The sequence below is a fragment of the Oxyura jamaicensis genome, chromosome 15, assembly GCF_011077185.1.
Source record: "Oxyura jamaicensis isolate SHBP4307 breed ruddy duck chromosome 15, BPBGC_Ojam_1.0, whole genome shotgun sequence".
NCBI classification, from domain to species: Eukaryota; Metazoa; Chordata; class Aves; order Anseriformes; family Anatidae; genus Oxyura; species Oxyura jamaicensis.
Window position 1 is genome coordinate 1049140 of NC_048907.1, and position 21468 is coordinate 1070607.

The 21468-nt window shown below is 58.7% G+C and overlaps 1 protein-coding gene across 9 annotated transcripts in view; it reads right to left on the reverse strand.

The window, feature by feature from the left end:
* Positions 1–7763: 7763 nt before the first annotated feature.
* Positions 7764–21468, reverse strand: part of MYO18B (myosin XVIIIB) — a 59056-nt gene continuing 45351 nt past the window's right edge. For 7 of the 9 annotated variants that reach the window (XM_035340152.1, XM_035340154.1, XM_035340150.1 and 4 more), the window contains 5 exons: positions 18284–18417; positions 17185–17226; positions 16651–16812; positions 9051–10345; positions 7764–7963 (listed from right to left, as the gene is read on the reverse strand). In XM_035340152.1, coding sequence (XP_035196043.1) covers positions 9052–10345; positions 16651–16812; positions 17185–17226; positions 18284–18417 — 1632 coding nt within the window. In that variant the 3' untranslated portion in view covers positions 7764–7963; position 9051. The other 2 variants (XM_035340146.1, XM_035340151.1) reach the window with 2 other exon arrangements.

The window sequence follows — 21468 nt, forward strand, 5'->3', positions numbered from 1 at the left end:
AGCTCCCAGCCCCGGCAGGGCTGCAGCACCGTGCCCGCATGGTGAGGCTCCTGCAGAGCCCTTTGTCTGCCAGGGCACGGGCAGAGGGACCCGACAGCCTCCCCTGTACGCAGCCTGGCCACAGCAACCCAAAGTGTCAGCTCTGTGTTCCAGACCTCGCTTCTGCTTCTCCCCCCATTGCTCCCTGGAGGGTGAAGTCTCTGCCAGACGGCAGCAGCTCTGACGAGGAGCCTTTAAACATCCTGCTCTTGCTGCAGGAAACAAAGGGCTCGTTTCCACGCGCTGTATGTGTGGGGAGACTTCCCCCAGCAAAACCTGCTCTGGTGTGCAGAGGCTGTGCACAGACTCCTCATCTCTAGGCTGCAGCAGGAGAGGAGGTAGATGCAGCACAAGCCAGGAGGGATCTCAGTGCCCAGAGGCAGAGCTCCTTCCCTCCAGCCTGCGCTGCTGGGCAGGGATTTAAGGATAAGCCTGGCAGCAAGAGGAGCCAAGGGCTGTCTGGTGACAATTCCTTCAAGGACTCGACAGCAGCAGGAGGCTGCAGACCTGCAAAGTCAAAGTGGTCACCCCTGCACAGCTGCTGCTAATGCTCCTAATCGCTGTGAAATCCCCGGGGATCTGGCGGCTGGGCAGAGCCTGCGTGGTGCCCGTGGGGTTGGAGCAGCACCCATTAAGATGGGGGGAGCCCCGTCCTGGCCCCCAAGCTGCCCACCCCGTGCTGCCCACCCCACCAGGGTGCGGGGCCGGCTGCTGCCCCCCTGTGCTCCCCGCACCATGGTCACTGACGGCCGCATCGCATCGCAGTGGCCCAGCAGAAATATCAGCCTGCACAGAGGGCAGGAGGCTGTGACCATCAGGGATTTCTGTGCATGCTCCCCGGTTAATCTCTGTAAAAGTGAAAGCCGGGACTCGCCCTCACCCCCCCTCGCACCCGCTCCCCTGCCCCAGTGGTACAGCTGCGTTAGCACCGGTTATGAAATCAGCTTGGGGCTGTTGAAGCAAGGCTTGAGCAGCTCCCACACACCGAGCAGGATCCGTCTGGAGCCAGGACCTGTCCCTGCTGGGACCAGTCTGTGCCCATTTCATAGCCCAGCCAAGGACAGATCCCACGCTTGGAGGCTCAGCACCACCCCAGGGGCTGGACGGGGCAGCTGGGTTTTCCAGGAGCATTAGAAGAGGCAGTCGGTCCTGCGCAGGGTGCCAGGACCTCTGCTGTCTGCTGGCTGGAGGGAGGAGGGGGAGCTTCTGGCAGGCCCCCCCCAGCAGCATCCCCCCCAGCAGCATCCCCCCCAGCAATGAGGGGAACATCTTGTCCCCCCGTGCAGCTGCGTGCTGGGGGGGTGCCAGCCACGCACAGCACGGGCACGCGAGCTCCCCTCCGTGTCCCCCGTTTCCACTCGCCACACTAATTATAATCACTACATAATTCCTGAGCAACCTCCCCGCTGTGCTGTATTATTCATCGGGAAGCAGACAGGCTCTCGCAGCCCAGACAAGCTGCTCTGTGGTATTAACAAGAAAAGGATTAATTGACTGTTGGGAGCTACCAAAGGCTTCATGGAGGATGCGCTGCCCCTCATGCCTGGCACGGCACCAAGCAGACGGGCGCAGGGCTTGATTTGCCTTAGCTCTTGCCCAGCACCTCCCCGTGCAGCACAGGGGTTGCTGCCCCATGCTCCCACATGCTGGGAAGGTGCAGTTGCAGCAGGACCACATCGCAGCGGTGCTGTACAGACCAGCCACTTCTCTGCTCTGCCCCAAGCCCAGGCCGTGCAGGGCTGGGCACGCTCTCACTGAGCACCCCTGGTGCCCAAACCAGCGGCTCCCATCCTGCCCCCACATCTCAGTGCGGCCACGGCAGCACCTGCTGGCTGGGAAGTGAGTGTGGATCCCAGGGTCCCCCAGCCCCTTCCTGAAAACAGCCCCGACAAGGGGGGAGTGCACCAGGCACAGCTAAAGGCACCCAGCAGCTCCCTTCGCCAGCCGGGTTTGTCACGGAGCTGTAGCACACCGTGAGCCGGGGGGTGCAGAGCCGGCAGGCCAGCCTCCGAGCTGACCCTGCACACATCAGGCACCCACGGTGCCTGCTGCAGCTGTGGTGCTGCAGCAGGGTGTCCCTGGGGTGTCCCTGGGGTGTCCCTCGTCCCTCTTCCCCCGCTGCAGGAGCAGGACGGCGCACGGCCAACATGCGACAGACATCAGCAAGGCGAGCCGCTGGCTGGCCAAAGCCTCCTGTAGCTATGGTAATGAACTACCATAATTCACAATTATAATGTCAAATTTAAACCTAGGGCTTGAGCAAAAAGATAAAAATATCTCTTTGCTCGTGGGATCTCAGTATTATTTGCTTAGCTATATTGGGAGCGAAATGCACTCTCTAGCATCAAGCAATCTCTCTGAGATTAAACACTTTTCTTCCATTTATGCACGTTTCACCCTTTTATAGTTTTATTAAAACGCTGGCTGCACTTTCAATTAAGTGAATCCCTTCTGTAATTGTAAGCACATCTCATAAGAATAAATAATTTAATCTGTGGGGTGTTTTGGGCTCAAAACCGCAGTTGGCAATGTTAATGCGAAACCCTTTCAAGGGTGCACAGCTCAGCCCCGGCCGGCCCCATCCCGGGGGCTTGCAGGGCTGCTGAGCACCACCTTGCTGAGCGTGGGGGCTGCTGCTGCCACCCCGCTGCCTGGCCAGCGGTCGGGGATGCCAGAGCGAAGCCCTCAGCCCCTCTGCTGGATCCCCACCTCCCACAGCTCTGACAGCCGCCCCACGGCTCCCTGCGTCCCGTCCCGTGCACGCCCATCCTCTGGCTTTGTCACCAGCCATCTACCAGGTAATAGTGCTCGACACCTTCCATCTGAGGAGCCCGAAGCCCTCTGTAAATATTAATTAATTATCAGAGATGCACAGCTTGTGCTCCGTGAAACTCGCAGTCATCTTTTCACTGAATTTCACATGAAAAAAATCTGTCTGTTTTCTGCCATTCCTTAACCTCCAAATGTTGCTTTCCTGGCACTTTCCACGAAGCACATGTCCACATTTTCAGCTTAGAGCCCCTTTTCCCTGGATGCCAACCCAGCTCTCCCTGCCCATGCTCCCCGACCCCGCCAGGCACCCTGGGCACAGCAAGGCCAGGACAGCCCCCGGTCCCTGGGGGCTCCCCCCCCTGCACAGCCCCCCTCCTGCAGCGCCGTGCCCGCCGGCTCCAAGCAGACCCCACCTTGGCAAGAGCAGAGCCGGGGAAGTTCTGCAGAGCAGAACGGTTTTGTGCTGTCGGATGGTAGCTGACAGAGCTTGTGCTGCTGGGAAGTAATTAAAGTGGACGGGAACCAAGCCCCGCGATCTCTCTCTTCCAGTAACAAGACTTTGAGCTGTTTTTAATGTGACAGCAAAACACAGCAGAAGTGTGAGCGTCTCCTCTCACAGCTGCGGGGTACTGCGATCTCCACGGGGCCATTTCCCAAGGCTCGGTTCTTCTGCCTCAGCCTCTCGAGCCCGCAGCCCCGCAGGCGAGGACATTAATATTCATTCTAAAAAACATTTTCGGCATCAACAGTTTGCCCCAGTTTTGGATTTTGCAGTTGTTCCTACAAGTGATGTCTGGGTGGATTGAATTTGGATCGCAATGCTGACGCTCCGCAACAGGAATGCAAATGAACCTCGGGGTAGTTATTTTCTTCTGCTGTTTTTCTTCTTCCCTTTAAAAGCCTCCATCTCTTCCAGGGCCCCCCAATGCCAGGACGTTACTCTGGAAAGGTTCCTATTGTGGGAACTTTTCTCACCAGCTGCTTTGCAATGTGCTGCACCAGCACAAGGACCTCTTGCTGTAATTAAGCTCTGGCTGTTCTTCCAGGGCTGCAATTCAAAGAAATCCAGCACGTCCAACTGAGCAGCTTGACAGCAAGCTGTGGAGAAACAGCACTTCTCCACGAGAGCCATGGCCAGCCTGCTGGGACCAGCGCCCCGCGGCTGTGCCACGAGGTCGGCAGTGCCCCTCGCGTGGTTCCCCGCTCGGTTCAGCAGTGGGGAGCCCAGCGGTGGGGGCTGCCCCTGGCACTTCTTGCACACACGCTTCTCGCACAGCAATGCCGTGTTCCCCGGTGGGTGTAGAACCCGCTTTCAGGCCGGATCGTGGCACCAGCAGTATCCAAAGCCCTGCAGGGTGAAGGTCAGGGCGCTGCCGCTCCGACCCCCCAGCACCCCCCAGAGCCGTGCCAGCCCAGGTCCCTCGCCCCCTCCAGCCCCCATCCAGTCCGTGGCTCCCTCTGCTCCTGGGCCCTGGAGGAGGGGCCGTGCCCTGCTCTCAGGCCTCACAGCATAAAGAAGTAAGGCCGTCAGCACACACACGTTCATTAGCACAATACAAGCAATTAGGAGTGACCTCTAACCGCCTGGCGAAACGTAATTGTGTTGCGTTGGCTTTGCAGCCCGCGGTGATTTTGCTCAATGAGCAAGGATGCATAGCAGTGAGCGGCTGGTCAACATTCTCTCTGGGTACCCATGGGAAAGTCCTGCATGGCTCCGCATTCAAAAATAAATAAATAAATAAAAATCAGTTATAACAGTGGCACAGTTCAGGCAAAATTGCCTTCAGTGAGAAGTAGAAAATGGAACGAAGATAATCACGCTGTTTTTTTTTTTCCTAATGTCTTCTGATGACATACCAAGCACCTCTACAAGGCATACAGTACGTGTCAGTCGTTCAGTACCCACGGCACATTCTGGGCCTCCTGCTTGCAGCCCGGCCAGCACGCACAAGGCAGAAGGATGCGAGCACGTGGCAGGGTTTAAATATTCCCCAGATGCCCCAAGCGCACCAGGCTCGGTGGGGGTGGCCGGGAGCCCCTCTGGAGCTCCGTGCGCCGCTGCCACCAGCACTGCAGGAGGGGAAGGGCTCACACTGCTGCAGCAGATCTAGCAGGGCTGCGGGCAGGGTGACAGTCAGCCCCAGCCCTGGCACGACAGAACCAGCCTGACAGATGGCCCGAAATCTGCCGGCAGCTCAGCCCCGACGCACAGAGCAAGGCGAGCAGTGGGGAGCCCTGCAGGGTGTGTGCATCCTGCCGCCTCCAGACAGCCTTGTCCTGGGTTCAGGGGGGTCCTGCGGGGACCGAGCCACCCTCAGAGCCCCACACGGTGCAGGGGCATCATCCTTGTGCTGCCGGGAGGATGCGTGCTCAGAGGAAGGATGGCCACAGCCACACTGCTTTGGGGGCCCCAGCCTATGCTTGTTTTCCCTCCAGCTGTGCCACAGCAACCCAGCCATGCCCCCGCCTTGTTGCAGAGTGAATTCCCAAGCCGGTTTGATGGTCACCAATAATTTGCGGTAAGGGATGGGAGCTTGGCTGCTGCCAGAGCTGCCAAGGAGCGAGGCCCTGGAGCGCAAGACCGGCCAGAATGGCAGACATTTAGGGTAGAAAGAGGAGGTTTCCATGCCTGTTGAACTGCCTGCAGGAGGAATAATTTCAATTATATCTCCCTTTTGGAAGGGACACATTTAACTGGCAGAGAGGCTCTGTGCACGCAGCCGTTTGGTATTAACTCAGTGCATCCAATAGGCGTGAAATTGAATCCGGTGGCACGCGGGCGGGAGGTGGTGCGGGGCGAGCTGGCAGCCGCCTGGCCAGGGGGAGGGGATGCCCCCAGCCCCTCCTCGTGGCTCTCGGGGCCACCAGCGAGCAGAACAAGCTGGGCAGCCCCAGGTGTTCCCTTCCCAGGCCCAGCGGCCATGGCAAGGTGAGGGGATGCCCCTTTGTGATCACATTAACAGTGTTAGGAATCAACGCGGAGAGATTCCAGTGGGCGCGGGATGCAGGCATGGGAAAAGCAGCTTGTTTGTTTGACCAGCAGCTTACACACTCTGCCTCTATATTAGAAACGTAGATCCCAACTTCCCAAAGAACATCAGAGGGGACCACGAAGCAGCTCCCCGCACCCAGCGCCTGCTCCCTGCTGCCATGGCACAGAGGGGCACGGGGGGCTGGGGGCTCTGGGCGCAGGGGGAGGATGGGGACCGGGGGGGGGCAGACCAGGCCAAGCTGGGTGCTGCATGGAGCAGGGCACGAGCCCACCCAGCCTGCCTGTCCCGGCATTGTTACCCACCAGTGATGGGAGGGATGGGCTAGGGAGAGTCTGACAGCACGGGACCAGCCAGGTCCGGCACCTGTTACTGCAGCAGGATGGGTTTGGACACTGCCAGTCCTGAAATACGAGCATCTCACAAAGGAAGGAGCGCTTCACAGAGCTTGTTTCCCTGATGGATGCTTGCAGGAAGCACATCCATTGGAAGCAAAGCTTGTGCTTTAATTATGTTAATTAGAAACTTGGCGGCCTCTGCCGCTTGGCGCTGCTCTGGCTGATGTGGAGCCATTCCCCACGTCTGCCGCGCCGGGAGCGGGGCACAGGCACACGCAGTGGGGATGCAGCGGGGCTGGCAGTGACCCCGCTGGGGCTGACAGCGCCGGGCAGCCCCGAGCCCGGGGGCAAACAGGAGGTCCCCGTGCTGGGTGGCACAACGCAGCCCACGGTGCAGGACACGCGGCCCTTCCAGAGCTGCACAGGTGGCTGAGATACAGGGGCGAAGCGAACGGCTCGTGTCCTCCTGCTGCGGGCCATAAACCCGATGGCTCCGGCCATCGGTTACTTGTCTCCTGTGCTACGGGGAGCGGGCAGCTAACAGGCGTTTTTACAGCCCGTGCTGTACAGCGCGGTATTTATTGCCGGCCAGAGCTGCCGGCCGCTCGTTCTCGCTGCCTCTCCTGCAGCAGGCGGCTCAAGGACAAACAATTCTCTGGACTCAGCCTGAAAGGCTCCAGTCCAAACATCATTTTTTCCCTGTGAAAGGATGTGTGCAGCCATTTCAAGTGACAGAGCAATTTCCTTTGTGTCCTGCAAAGCGAAAGCAAAAGGAAAGAGAAAAAAAAAGAAAAGGGCTGTATATTATTACAAACCTGCTTTCCTCCTGCACGTTTAAACACTAACAGCTCCATGCTCAGCAGCCCCGCCGCAGCAGCGAGCTGTAGTAATTCCAGACACAAAGCTCCGTGTCAAAGGACTCATCTTTGCAGCTCCCACCAATAATGAGCAGTTCATGCAGCTCTTTCAGATTATTTGGTTATTTGCATGTACCAATTTCAGATTACAAACGAAGAGCCAGCAGACACCTCACCCACCCAACACTGCAGGTCAGGCGTCAGAGTCGGGAGGCAGGATGGTGCCCACCAGGGCCGGACGCCCCGGTGCTGGGTGCTCATCACTTTGCAGTGGCTTCAATGGCCGGTCCCTGCACGGCCCCCAGCTCCGAGCCCCTCGTTTCAGCAGTGGGAGCAGAGAGAGCCTGAGGCTGGGGGGCCGGGGGGCTGACCCCAAATCCCCCAGACTCTGCTGGCTCCGCGGCGCTGGCTGGGGGTGAGAATCTGCTCACAGTGCGCGAGGCTGAGTAAAGCGCTGACACGAACCCAGAGTTGGAGGTTTCACATTCATCTGTGACAAGGAAAGTGCTTCTTGCTGCAATGGCTTGGTTTAAATTAGAAAGGAATGTGAGGAATCTGAAAGGCAAGACAAAATGCTGAATGCTGCTGAATTTGCCTTAAAAATGCTGCTCCGAAGGGTGCACGGGGCTGCGCACCCCGGCACGACCCTTCCAGCCATGCACTGATGGGGAGAGCTGTGCATGTACCCGTATCGTGCCACTAACACCTGACAAATGAGGCTGTCTCCTCTAGGAACGAGGGAAAGGCAAGGCAAGAGGAGGCTCGGGTCAAAGAAGCAAACCCTTTATTGTGTAAAAACCGAGCGGACACGGGAACGCAGCCTCCCTTCGCACCACGTCGCCGTCCTTGGTGTCGGGGGACGTGGGCAGACGTCCCAGCAGGCAGGAGCTGGGGAACCACGTCCACGCCCGGCTTCAAATATGAATGGAATTATAAAAGCTTCAGATACAGTCTCAGCTTCTGGAAACTAAAAATAGAAGAAAAACTTATATAGGGAGAGAGATCCTGCGACGTGCTCTTCAACACGCAGCTCGGGTTGGCCAGCCCTCATGCTCCGCTCTGCTGTCACTGCATTTCACACCCAGCCCCGGAAGCATCCTTCGGCTGTTTTGCTTAATTCTGAGCAGTGTACAGGGGGGCGAGACACCTCGGGCAGCCGAGTGTCTGCAGGAGCAACGTGCTTCACCCCATGGCTGACCCCGAGCGCACCCGCAGTGGCACGGAATAGACCAGGAGCGCATAGAAACCAGAATCAAAGCCAAGAGAGCCTCAGCTGTAAAACCATCTCGTGTCTTTTGGGGAGCCGCTGTCAGTCCCTGTTTAAGTTACACATTTCCCATCAGGTGCCCTTGCAAAGCGTGGGGCGGTGAGGAGCCTGGTGGGGGCTCCTCGCTGGGGTAAGGGGCCGGTGAGTGCAGCGCACCGCGACGGAGGCTGCGCTAAGTGGGACATTGCATTATGCAAATTTTGCTTCCTGGAAGGAAATGTTTTATTAACACATGCTCCCTCCTTGTGTTGGCTTAGTCAATTTGGTCACAGCTTGACACCCAGTAAGTTCATCTAAAGGCAATGGTTTTACAAAATGTTTTTCTAATCTATTTTAAACACTTAATTACAGTTGTGGTGCATTCATTAGGGACTTCGCTTTCAAACCTGGATGGCAGTAATAAATCCTAATTCTCCAAGTGTCAGTTGTAATCCAAAAATTGGATCCAAGTGGTTGTCAGAGACAATTGCTAACTACAAGACGCGAGCCTGACAAAGCCGAGCTGCCACCTCTGGAGGGGGTGACCTTCGGTGTCGAGGCAAGGCAAATTTCAAGCTCAGCAGACGAGCACAGCCACGGGGCTGAGCTCCCAGACGGAGGGATGTGTCTGTGGGGCTGTGTGGCAGGGGACAGTGCTTTTGGGAAGCCTGGCGGAGCACAGTGGGCACCCCGCAGTGTTGGGGCAGCATGGGCTGGAGCGCAGTGGCTCCGGGGCAAACCTGCCATCGCTGCTCCATGCTCGGTGCACCCAGGGGCTGGGTGCAGGCTCACCGATCGGTGTGATTACCTCACTCTTTTCCGAGGTACTTCCTCATGATGCTGCTCACGTCATCCTCCTTCCCTTCTGCCTCCACTCGGAGGCTCTCCACGCTGCTTTCGGCGGTGCCTTTGCCGCTGCAGCCCTCCCCGTCCGGCCTTCGCGGCCGGCGCTTGATGCTGTCAGCGCTCCTGGAGGAGCGGACGGAGCCCGAGGATGAGGAGGAGTCGGAGAGGGTGCCGGCATCCCCCCCGGGGGCCAGGCCAGGCTGCACCGTGCTCCTGCTCCTGGAGGAAGCCGAGCCACCCGCGATGGCCTCGTCCTCGAAGCGGACGGTCAGGGGCCGGTGGCCGTCCCGTCTGTCCCTGCCGGGCTTGGCCAGGCTGCTCGTGGAGCGGGATTTCCGGATGGCCGGGAGGAATTCGTCCAAGTCGGGGCCAGTTCTCCTCTCGAAGCTGAGGGTGGGCATCTTCCAGCCACTGGGGTCACCCCCCTGCCCCTCGCCCAGCCCGGGGCTGGACCGCGCGCTCCGACAGCCCAGCGAGGCCCAGCCCAATGCCTCCCCTCCCTCCTCCGCCGACGGCTCCAGGCAGCTCCTCCACGGCCTCGGCCGGGGCGCCCCGAGCGCCTCCATCCCCGCAGCTGCCGAGCTCAGGCCACGGCCGGAGCTGCCCAGGGAGAGCAGAAGGGAGTCGCAGGAGCCGAACTTGGAGGCTCTTCTCAGCACCGGGGAGCGTGCCGGCTCCTCTGTCTCCACCGGCTCCCAGGCCATGCTCCGCAGGCTGCTGGAGCGCAGGAGGCTGCTGCCGGCTCCGCCGCTAGCCCCGGGCTGATCTGTGCTCAAGTCCCCCGGGGTCTCGGCCACCTCCGGGCGCACCCGGCAGCGCCGCAGGGCAGCGGCACCGGTGGTGCGGTAGATGGGGAGGGCAGAGGCGTCCTCCAGCTGCAGTGGCCCCTGCTCCCGCTCCGCTCCCCTTCTCCTGCGCAGCTCCCCCACGTAGTCAGAGAGCGCAGCCGAGGCGCTGGGCAGCGGGGAGCGAGCGCTCCTCGGCACTGGCGGAGACGCTGGGCTGGGGGTCCTTCCCTCCAGGGCGGGCGAGAGCCCCCGCCGTGGCACCAGCGGGGACCACGCTCCTGCTTTATCCGACGGCTGCTTCGGGCCCAACAGCTCCTCTTCGTCTGCGGGAGGTTTGCCGTATTCCCGTCTTCTAGCACCGAGCAAAGGACTTGCAGCTGTCCCCAGGTCCCCAGCCTCGACGGACCTCGTGGTGCTCAGCGAAGAGCCCGGCCGGGTGGCTGCTGGCTCTGCCATGTCTCTGCTCCCCCTAAACGACAGACAGCCACGTTAGTTTAAGCAGCGTGGTTTCCACTAAGCATAATGTCATTCAGCAAGGCCATGCGTGAGCGGCAAAAAGCTGATATTTGCACGGTAATCTCCGAATAAGCTCTCACTGCAGCATCGAGAAGTTCAGCAGTGACCGAAGGTTTTATCTTAAATAACTCTGAGCAAACCAAAGCAGCTGACTCCGTAGCACAAAGAGTACGGCACCACCGACTTCAACGCTGCCAAAGCAACACACACCTCCAAACGCCCTTCCTTCTCCTCAGCTTAGAGCAAAATATAGGACTTCTTTTATTTCTGCCCAAACCAAAGATTATTCTCAAATTCTATGAAACCAACTCACAGAGCAACACAAATGCCTCTGAACATCACCGCAGGTCGTGCTGCACCAGCGCTCCTCTGGGAAGGAAAATCCACCAGAACTGCCGGAGCAGAACAAATGCCCAGCCCCAGGCAGAGCACAAGCCGAGGGACGAGCTGCCTTCGCGTGGGCATGGAGCAGGATTTGCTTTGCAAAGAGGGGCTCTGAGGAAGAGCCGGGCCGGGCAGGGGCAGCTCTCAGCCCAGCGGCACAGATTTCCTCTCCAAGCAAACGCAGTTTGGGGGAAAATCTGCTCTTTGAAGAGCAGCTGTCAGAATTAAGCCTGATGGTGCGGGGAAGCTCACCCTGCAAGCAGTGGCACCGCGAATGGCAGGAACCGCGGGGGTGCTGCGTGCGCTCAGCGACAGCGCGCCATTCCGCCCCTTCTGCCCCTGAAACACAGCCCTCACCCCGGCGGGCCCGCGGGGCCTTCAGCAAGAGCGTGGTGCTACACTGGGGATGGCATCAGCTCGGCACATATGGCTCCGGCAGCTTGCACAGAGCACAGACGTCGAGCAGCAGCAAGGGCAACACCACCACCCACTGCCACCACCTCGTAACACGGCACGTCCCCCCATGCCCGGCACGGTGCTGGGACAGGAGCTGGGGAACAGCCCCACGGGCAGCACGGGTGCTGAATTCCGTCTCAAGGGGGCAGATCCTGGTGCCTGCAGGCTGTGAAAGGGCTGTTCTGCACCAAGGCTCTCCCTGCCCTTGATGCACAGAGATGGGGAGGGGGCTTCACTCGCTGTGTCCCTTGGAGCCCCGGGTGTGACACTTTGCAGTCACCCCATCACCTACATTGGCACGAAGGGCTGAAAAAAAATGGGTTTTCTGCCTGTGCCACTGCAGGGAAAGGCAAAGGGCTGCTTTGCCAGGGCATGTCTGAAATAAAGCAGACGCTCTGCAGCGCTGCGCAGTGTGTAATTTTAGCTCAATGATAGCCAGTTACTATCTATAGGCTGCTCGCTCTCAGCCGCGTGCCGGGGAGACGAGGAGTGCGGGCTCCCACGAGCACCGCAGGTTGGCAGGGGCTGAGCCCGGTGCTGGGAGCCCCTCAGCACCGCCTGGCCCTCGCTCAGCCAGAAAGCACCCAGGGGGCCTGGACCTGGCTGCAGTGGAAAGGCTTCCTGGGTGCAAGTGTGTCTGGCACCAAAAAGGAGAGAAAAACAGAGGGAAGGACGGGGTGAAGCAGCAGAACCTAAACACAAATAAAGCTCCGGGGGGTGAGCAGGCTCCGATGTGCAGGAGCAGCACTCAGGTTTTCCATCAGCAGGAGAAAAGCATCCTGCCCAGGGAAAGGCTCGCGTCGCCATGGGAACGGGGTGAGAGTGGATAATCCCAGCCACAACGCGGGACAAGCTCAGCCCGGGCTCTGCTGACCCGTGAAATCATTTACACGCCGAGACAAACTCCGCGGCTGCCAAGGGGAAGGGACCGCAGCCGCCGGAGGGGAACGGAGCCGCTGCGGGTCCCCTCGGTCCCCAGCGCCTGCTGTGCCGCGTGCCCACAGCTCGTCGGCGGCCCCACACTGCTGGGTCGTTCCTCGTGGAGCGAATTAACCACAGGTCCGATCTCCTGCAAGGAATGCAGCACCCTCCAGGACTCACCGCGCCGCTGCGCCCAACGTCGCTGAAGTGTGCGGCTGATGAATGGCTGGAGACGTTTCGGTAATGCTGGCTTTTAGCATCCTAAATGGCATCCTACCTAAATAACGGGTGTAATCCTTCCGAGAGAATATGCATGGAAATTGCTCCAGTCCCTCCCCGTGTTTCCGAACAGTACTGTAACCTGCCTGCCGCATGGCCGGCTTTCATAAATTAAACAGCTTCGATATTTTCCTTTGTTTTTTAAGACCGAGAAAAAAGTGAAGTGAGGAGGTAAGGAGCACTAATGGGCTGTGCACACAGCCAGCGAGCACTCGGCAATTTATTGTCCTGCTCAGCGGGATGGGCACTTACTATTTTTACGGAGATCTTTAGAGCCTGAAGTGGAGCGAAGGCAGCAAGCAGCAGCCCTGCTCCCAGCACCACGGCGGGGCCGGCACCGCGCCTGGTCCCTGCGCAAGGGGCCGCATCTGCTCTGCGCTCAGACCCCTGCCCCAGCAGAAGGGCTGAAGCCAAAGTTCCCCCCCAGGCAGCGAGGCACCGTGCGAGGGGAAGGCGCTGCAGGATTTTTCAGCTTTTGGCGCTTTTCCTCTTTCTTTCCAGCACCTACAACACTCGAGTCCTTCCAGCAGAAGCTGTTAGCGCTTCCCTCACAGGAAGCAGTGCTGCCAAATCCAGGGGGTGCCACCAAAAAGTCCTTACTGGAGACCGGAATATCACGCTATTCTCTCTGGGAGAATGTGGATGAGGCTGGGGGGCTGTTTTGCGGGGGCTCCCCAGCTTTGTGCCCACTGGAGACCCCCAGGCCCTGGTCCCCCAGCCCCTGGCTGCCACCCACTCCTCAGCGCTTTGCCTCCAGGCTCCTGCCCACAGCATCCGGCTGCAGCCTCCACTGCTGCGTGCCCTGGGGCCGCGGAGGCTCTGAATTTACACCTCATTTTCTACTAATCCCTTTCTGCAAAACGAGGGGCACAAACGCACGACAGCCGCGTCCTGCAGCAGCCCCCCTCCGTCCGCTCATCCCAATCCACGGGCTGACGATGTGCCACCAACCTCCTAGGGCTTGGGGCAGCCTCTTCCTGCTCGCCCTGCCGTGCGTGGCGCTCCCCCCTCGTTTTGGGGGGTGGGAGACGCTGCGGGCGGCAGGACGGGCGAGCTGCAAAGCAAACCCAGCTCGTCGCCCCGGTGCCAGGAAGATGGCTTTCCCAAGGCTCGGGGCCTAACGCAGAACTCCGAAGGCATCTGCGAGCCAAAAGGAACTCTGTAATATGCCATTCACACCAAAGCAAATGACATACAACAATAATTAGTGAAGATTACACAGCAATTAACATGATTACAATTATGGTAGTTGAAATAATTTATACAATAAAATCCACACATGCACTGCAACACATGACCAGGGATAAAAGTGGAGCTCGGATGCTTTTCCTGGTAGCTCATAAATAAAGCCAAGACAACTCCATTTCAGGGAGAGAGAAGAAATTGGCCTAATTTCTGACAGAAGAGGATTTTCTCATCACGCCGTCATCTACAGAACAGCTCCCAGTTTTAATATAACAATTTGCTCTGACACCACACCGCTCTCAGGCAAGCGTGGCACATCCCAGCCGCCTTGGTGCCGGGTTTCGGGGGTGAGAACAGAAGGGGAAAGGACGCCTGCCACCCCTCCCCGGGCCACATCAGCCCCACAAAGCCCAGGCAGCCCCACGGGGACACCGGCAGCGCCAGGGCACGCTGCGGGTGCTGCAGGGGGCGAGCACCCAAAGGCGCCTGGAGGTCCTTCAGTTCCCCTGCCTGCACCTCAGGACCGGCTGCCACGCGGCCGCGACCTGCCTGGCGAGAGGCAGGATTCATGTCCTGAGTTCTGAGTTTGCTTCCTAATAAAAAATGGGAGGTTTATCCAACTCTGCTCTGTGTCATATTTATAGAGGCTTAGCTCTGCTGTCCAACATTTTGTACAAGCATTTAAATAGCAGAGAATTAAAGAAAACGTTAATCAAATCTCTCGTTCCTGTACACCACGCTGACGATAATAGCCTTATATTCTTTCCTCTGGCTTTTGACAGCTGTTTGTTCAGGAAATATCCCATATGTACTACAGAGAAGCAAGTGCTAGGCAGATTCATTTTTCATTACTGGGTGCTCGTGAAAGACAAAGGAATCTTAATAAGGAAGAGCTCGTTTCGCTGATCTCGTTTTTATTACCTACCGGCCTCATCTTCTGTTTGTTTGCATTTCATACGGCCTCCTCTCTAATGTTTCCATCTCAGATTAGCGAAGCCAAACACAGCTACCACACTGGGATTTGCAATTTGCCTTTCCACTAACCCCAGGACAGAGCCAGATTGTCACATTATTTCCAGCTCTAGGTACAAATTTCCCTTCTCCATGGCCGTGGTCGGCCCCGTAAGTAATTTTCACTAATCCCCAAGCCTACAAACCTGCCCTTTCATTATAAATCCAGTGCGTTTCAGCTCAGAGACCTGATGCAGGCCATAACTCCTGACTCATGCACTTACGATCAAGGTCAGGTCACTCGGACCAGCAGACCCCGAGTGGTGCTGGGGGACGGGGAGGAACCGCTGCTGCTGGGCGCTGGGAAGCAGCACGGCAGCACAGCAGCCTCGGGGCTCCCAGCCGCCTCCTGCCCTGCTCCCAGCCCTGCTCCAAGTTCTGCCTTCTCCCAGCACCGGGCAGACTGCTCCAGCCTATTCAAGGGACCCGCTGCCAGGGGACTTGCTCTCCAGAAAATTAATTCTGGCAGTAGCTGGTTATTTTACTGCACAAAGCCACAGCACGCAGCGAGGACGGACCTTTCTGGAACGAGAGCAGTGAGACTAATGCTAATGTCTGCAACGAGCGGCAGCCTGAGAGCTGCAGCAGCCTGCATCCAGTCTTTTCTACCCATGAAACCCCACATTGAGAGGGAGAAGATGGGACCAGGCGGACACCAAGAGCCTTTGCAATGGCTCCTGCCGAGCCCCTGCCACCCCGCGTCCCTGCTGCGGCGCAGCACGGGGCCGAGCCCCGGCGGTTTGGCCAGGAGAGTGCTCGGGCCACTCTGCAGCTTGCTCCCGGCCCGGCAGCATCGCCACCGAAAATTAACATATTTCATATTAAAACTGTATAAATGCATACTGTTTCCTCAGCAGCGAAAAGTGAGCATATGGCATACAAATCCTCAAATAGGCTGCATCGCCTCTTTAAATTATCTCCAGAGAATACATCAAGGGATGTTTTACTGCTTGAAGCATGTTTTTGATGTAGTGGCTTTCATCTAGCATTTCACTGATCCTGGCGTGGCAGCGACTGCCTTCCTTGATTGGATGCTGCGACCCCAGACCCCGCGGTTCCCCCGCTCCCCCCGGCCCGCCGCGGTGCTCCTCGCTGCGCCGCGGGACCTGCCACACCAAACCCTGCTTGTTCCCCTCCCTTCCCTTGCAGCCACCGACACGGCACCCCAGGACACCCACGGAGGGAGGAATGATGGCAGGGCCCGCGTGCTGCCCGGCAGTGCCTCTGCCATCTCACGGCGGACACCCGTGCTTGCCCTCAGCCCCTGGGGCTCCTTCGCTGCCCCCCAGGCACCTTCAGAATACACGGACTTGAAAAATGATTGCCAATGTCGGTCACGGAGCCTTGCAAGCCCTAAGCCAACCAAAGCATTTCTTCAAGTGGCCCAAACGCAGGCTTGCTGTGAGATGGCATATATTTTCCTCGCAGAGCAAGTATTAAAGAGCTAATAACATAAAGCTCTTGCTAAACTGTTTGGGCTGATCCACCAGCAGTGTTTGCAAATTGATTTTTTTTTCCCTTAATATCCTTAAAGATATCTTAGTTGGAAGGGAAAATAACGGTGAAAACAGATGCCACCAGACGCGTGTGACTGCAAGGTTTATGGAGAGAAAATCGGTGTCAGCAGCCCCTGGCCCTGGGGCCAGGCTGAGCTCTGCGTGGGGACGGAGCCGCAGGGGACACTGGTGTCACCAAGGGACTAGCACTGTGGTCACCGCACTGGGGCTGCAACACCCAGCCCTGCTCCCCAGGCCACCGCCAGCCGGGCTCTGCCGGCTGCACACCCCAGGCTCCCTGCCCATGCGCATGGCGCTGCAGGGAGCTGCCCGCCCTGACACCCGCCCTCGAGCAGCACCAGCCCAGCGAGCACCCAGAGCCTCGCCGCAGGGTGCTGGCTTTTTCTACCCTCCACGCATTGCAAGCCGTTGGAGCTGACACCCAGTGCTTGTGATTTCCCCGGAGGAGAGGTGTGGGGCTCCCCCCCGGCTGCCGCTGCCCGCTGTGCCCGTGGCAGCCCCTTACCTCGGGCCCTGGGCGCTGCGGCTCCCCATGGACTGCGCCGAGAGGCTCCCGGCCACGCTGGCACCCGTCGGGGACGACCAGCCCGCAGCCGAGCCCAGCCAGGAGCGGATGCTTTCTGCAGGCTCCAGGGTCAGAATGGAGCCGACGCTGGAGCAGGCGTCCCTGCAAGGAGAGGAGAGGAGAGCCCTTGTTAGTGCTGGGAGGGGGCCGGGGGTCCCTGACCCCGCTGGTCCCTAACCGCTGGGGGCTGGATGGAGCCCTCTGGGGTCTCCGTTTCCCTCCCAGGCTGCAGAGCAGCCAAACATGCCCCACTGCAGCCCAGCAGGCACGAGGAGAGCTCCCAGGGAGTACTCAGGGGCGTGTGGGCTGGCACAGCAGCCAGTCTGTCCTCACTGCGTGGGAGCACGGGGCATGCGGTGGCACACGGTGACACGTGGTGGCATGCAGCGGCACGCGGTGGCACAGACGCAGCCTTCACCGACAGCCCTGCACGGGCACCAAGCCTGTGGCCAGCAGCTCTGAGGTCCCACTCACGTCTCCCTCCTGGAGCAGAGCGTGTCCCGCGCCGTCTGCACGCTGCAAGCCAAGGGCAATAAGGTCAGACACGGATCAAAACCAGTGGCCTCGGGCTGGTGACATTGCAGGGACCCTGCCCGGGGCAGCAGGGACAGTGCCAGCAGCACGTGCCAGCAGGCATCGTGTGTGCTGCTGAAGGGTGAAGCAGAACCCACCGCTTCTCCCAAACACATCAGCTGAGGACGTCCCTGCCGGGAAGCGCTTCTCACCTCTCTGTGATGTGCCAATTGTATTGGATTTTTTTTTTTTTTTTTTTTTTTTTTTACGAAGGAGTGAATTTCTCAGCTCATGGTTTCTAGCTCACCCTTCCCCGGTTTAATCACTACATAAAGAAAAATCTCTTCTCACAGCATGATGACAAGCACATCCCTGCCATTTTTTAAAAATGTATTTATCTACTTTGTCTCCATTAATCACGATGCCCCTTTAGCAGTGTAGCAGAGGGGAAAATTGGAGGGCTGTGGACACAACAGCTGAAAAATTCAATAGAACACTTTTCCCATTTTTTCCTAGTAAATTCTCCCACCTAATGTGCCCAGCATCACTGATTCTCCAGGCCCCCCAGCTCCTGTGGCTGAACAAAGCCCAGGTTTTCCGATGGATAAATGCAGTGCCAGGGCACCTGCTGCATGGACGCCACAGCCTGGGGACACCTGAGGACTCTGCTGAGCCCCAGAAGGGAAAGGCATGAACCAGGGCCGGTTTCTCCACCACAGACAGGGGCAGTGGGCATTTCTGTGCCTCCCTCGCACTCCAGGCCCCCAGGGAACAGAGGGCTGCCCTCTGAATGGGGCTTTCTCCATCCTTTCTGCTGCTTTTAAGCTGGTCCACACAAGATGATTTCAAGGCTCACATTTTCTTCACGAGACCCTTCACCAATGTGAAGTTCCTTGTTCATAAACATGCTCTCAGCCAAAACGCCGCCTCTCCCGCAGGGGTGCAGCCGCCGGCACCCCAGCATCGCCCTGCCGCATTGCAGCATCCCTCCCTGCCAGCACCTCAGCATCGCCCTGCTGGGCGAGCACCACGAGCACCCCGCCTGGCCCCGCAGCCTCACCTCTCGGCGTCGCTCTCGTCGCTGGCGCGCAGCTCCTCCAGGGCCAGCTGCAGGTCGGCGATGCGCCGGATGGCGGTGCCCAGGTCCGCCTGCAGCCCCTGCCGCGCCGCCGCCACCTCGGCCAGCTGCTGCTCCTGCGGGACCGCATGGGGTCAGCGCCAGCCCCGACCGCCGGGCCCACCGCCAGACCCCGCTGCACGCGCCGTGGCTTGCCAAACCTCCAACACGTCAGTGCCACCTTACACACGGGGATGGGCGAGCAAAGCTGACGGGACACCCCCGAGGGACACCCCCACCACGTCACCGACCCTCACCCCCACAACAGAAGGCTGAAGACGATGAGCAAACACTAACGAGCTCGGGGCAGAATGGAAGGAGTGCCCAACTATCAGTGTGCGGAAAGCTGCGGTTATCTCCACACGGGCAGCACCAGGTTCTACAGCCAGTGCAGTGTCTTCCTGAGCCGCCAGACCTGTGCGTGTGTGCTGCAGCTCAGCACTGAGTACAAAACCTGAGCAAGAAATAAAATCATCTTTGGAGACAGCAGTGGGCTTCAGCCCACGGGTCCCCTCCTGCCAGGCGGGGATGCTCGGTGCTGGCGGTGAGTTGGGCACCAGGTCTGCGCAGCGGTGCGGGCGCACGTCGCGGCAGCAGGGTTGTGCTCAGGTGGGGATCTCCGCACGGTGCCGTGTCACTCCAAATCCAAATGTAAGGCCAAATATATCAAATGGCCAAACTTGATATCAAAAGGTAACACCTCTCCCTGCGTGGAACACCCCAAAGGACCGGGACTGGGAGCACCGGGCCCCCAGGACAGCTCAGGGACAGAGACCACAGGGGGCTCCAGGGGTACCCCCTGCCCACACATACCAAGCACCTGCTTAGAAACAAAGCCCTATCCAGAAACGCTGCCGTTTCTAAGAAAGACAGAAGCTTCATTTATAATTTAAACTGCAGGAGGAGACGCGGGGAAGCAGCACCACCCAGACAGCTCCGCAGGCCGGCAGCGCCCGCAGCCTCGCGGCGCACCAGGGATGCCTGACCCGGCCCCGCTTGCCTCTGAGCATCCCCCTTCTACCTGACTGCGAGGCTTTTCCGAGCACAGCCACGAGGAAGTCTTGGTGCTGTTTTCTAAACCATCACACAGCAGAGAGAGAAAGAGGGAGGGAACGCAAGCTGCAAATTCAACGTGATTGAAGCTGCCAGCTGTAAAATTGCCATCCCGGTGGTGACAAGGTGAGAGATGATTTGCAGCGCAGGCTGCGACAGGCCACGGTGCAGGAGCCAGCAGACTGTCAGAGTAAATAATGAAAGCCCTGGTATCACCGCGTGCCCAGGCCCGAGGGGAAGAGCATTGCAGTTCATAAAAACATGCAAAGAAGGATCCCAGTTATGGTCGCACAGCATCACAGTTGCTTCTGGAAAGGCACCAATGTTGGTAAAAAGCTGAACGCTGCCAAGAAGCTTTCTGGAATCCGGTGCTTCCAAGCCTTGTCCTTCCCTCCCTGCTCACACAAACGCCCAGCAGGGACACAGCCCGTGCTGGGGGCTCAGGAGGGGGCACACGGGGAAAGGCTGGCCCCGAGCAGAGCCAGCCCCAGGCAGAGCAAAACCCGGGCTTTGGCTAGCGACGTGCCTGTGTTCAGCTATTTGCAACCGCAAGAGCCGGCAGTGAAACAACTGCTGGATAAAAAGCCCAAGTCTTCAGACATGCTGATAAGAGCCTCTATTGAACTAATTCCTCAGCTCCACGATACGGCTCCAATTAAATACAGTTCACTGCCTGCATTTAATTCCTCTCTCCCACTCTGCTGCTGTTAACCTGACGGCGCCTGGCGCGGAGGCAGCCCTGCGCCCGCCCGGCCCCCAGCCCCGCTCCTCGGCTGCTGAGGGGCAAAACCCCGCAGCCATGGGTCTCCTGCCCATGGCCCCGCCGTGTGAATGAAGGGCAGAGAATTCCTGCTCCTGTACGAGAGCAGGCAGTGCTTGAGCACAATGGTGTTGCTAAAACAGGCTCCTTCCAGCTGCGGCACTATCGCCTTCGCCGCGGGTACGCGGGCTGACCACACAAAGGCAAGCACCCTTCCGTCGGGAATAATCCGGGACTTGTCTGGGTCTGTGTGGACGGATCAGCAGTGAGACTACTTTGGGGAGGAGGAACCGCTGGATTTCCATGCCCTGCCTTTCAGCAGGGACCTGGCGCCCTGGCAGAGAAGATGCTGGGGGTGGCAGGAGGCCGCCAAGGGGACAAGGCAGAGCGGGGGGGCTGTGTCCCCCAGGAACACGTCCGCAGCTGCCAGCACCCGGTGGGTGCCCGGCCCCGTGCCACCCACGGTGCTCAGCAGTGCTCGCCTACCTGCCTTAACATGCTGTCAGCCAGCATCGGCTGTGGGAAAAGGGCCTTTTTACCCTTTCTTCTTAAAATCAAGCACAAAGTAGCTGTACCCTACAATTGTCTCAAGGAAGGGAATAATTATGTCCATATAATTAAATTTCAAACGCAAAAAATTATCTTCATTATACAAATCAACAATAAACGCCCCAGCGTCAGGCCACAGTTATCCCAGCGAGCTGTTAGACACCTTTGACACGTGTTGTTTCAATCTAAATGTAAATTCAAGAAGCATTTCACTTTTGATACAGTGACTGGTCTGAATGCTAACACCTGCGCTCGGGAAGAGCCTCTGAGCGCTGCTGCCTTTTTGTCTCCTCTCAACAGAAAAGGGAAAAGAAGAAAAAAAGGGGAAGACATTTAGTGAGAAAAATCCCAGCCTGCCGGCTCGCCAGCCTCTGACGAACCCCTGGCACCGCCTGGGAGAGGAAGGGGAGCCACGGGCAGGGTCTGCACCCGGCCGGGCTGAAGGCTGCAGCAGCCTGCTGCCACGCCGCTTCCCGGCTGGGGAGCAAGGCAGAGATTTCCCGATTTCTTCTGTGCCTATTGACTCTCTGGCAGCCACAGGGATCTAACCCACGTTGCGCTGCAAACTGATCCGGAGGGGGGATTTCACCCCACACACACGCTTTCAGCTCCCTCACCCCACAGCAAACCTGGGCCCATCAGGGCTGCCACGAGGGAGCCGAGCGCCCTGACACCGCGTGAGCTGAGGCTCTGACCACGAGCTGGGAAGGGTGTAGCAGCTTCCCAAACGGCTCCCAGGGCTCAACATCTTCCCAAACGGCTCCCA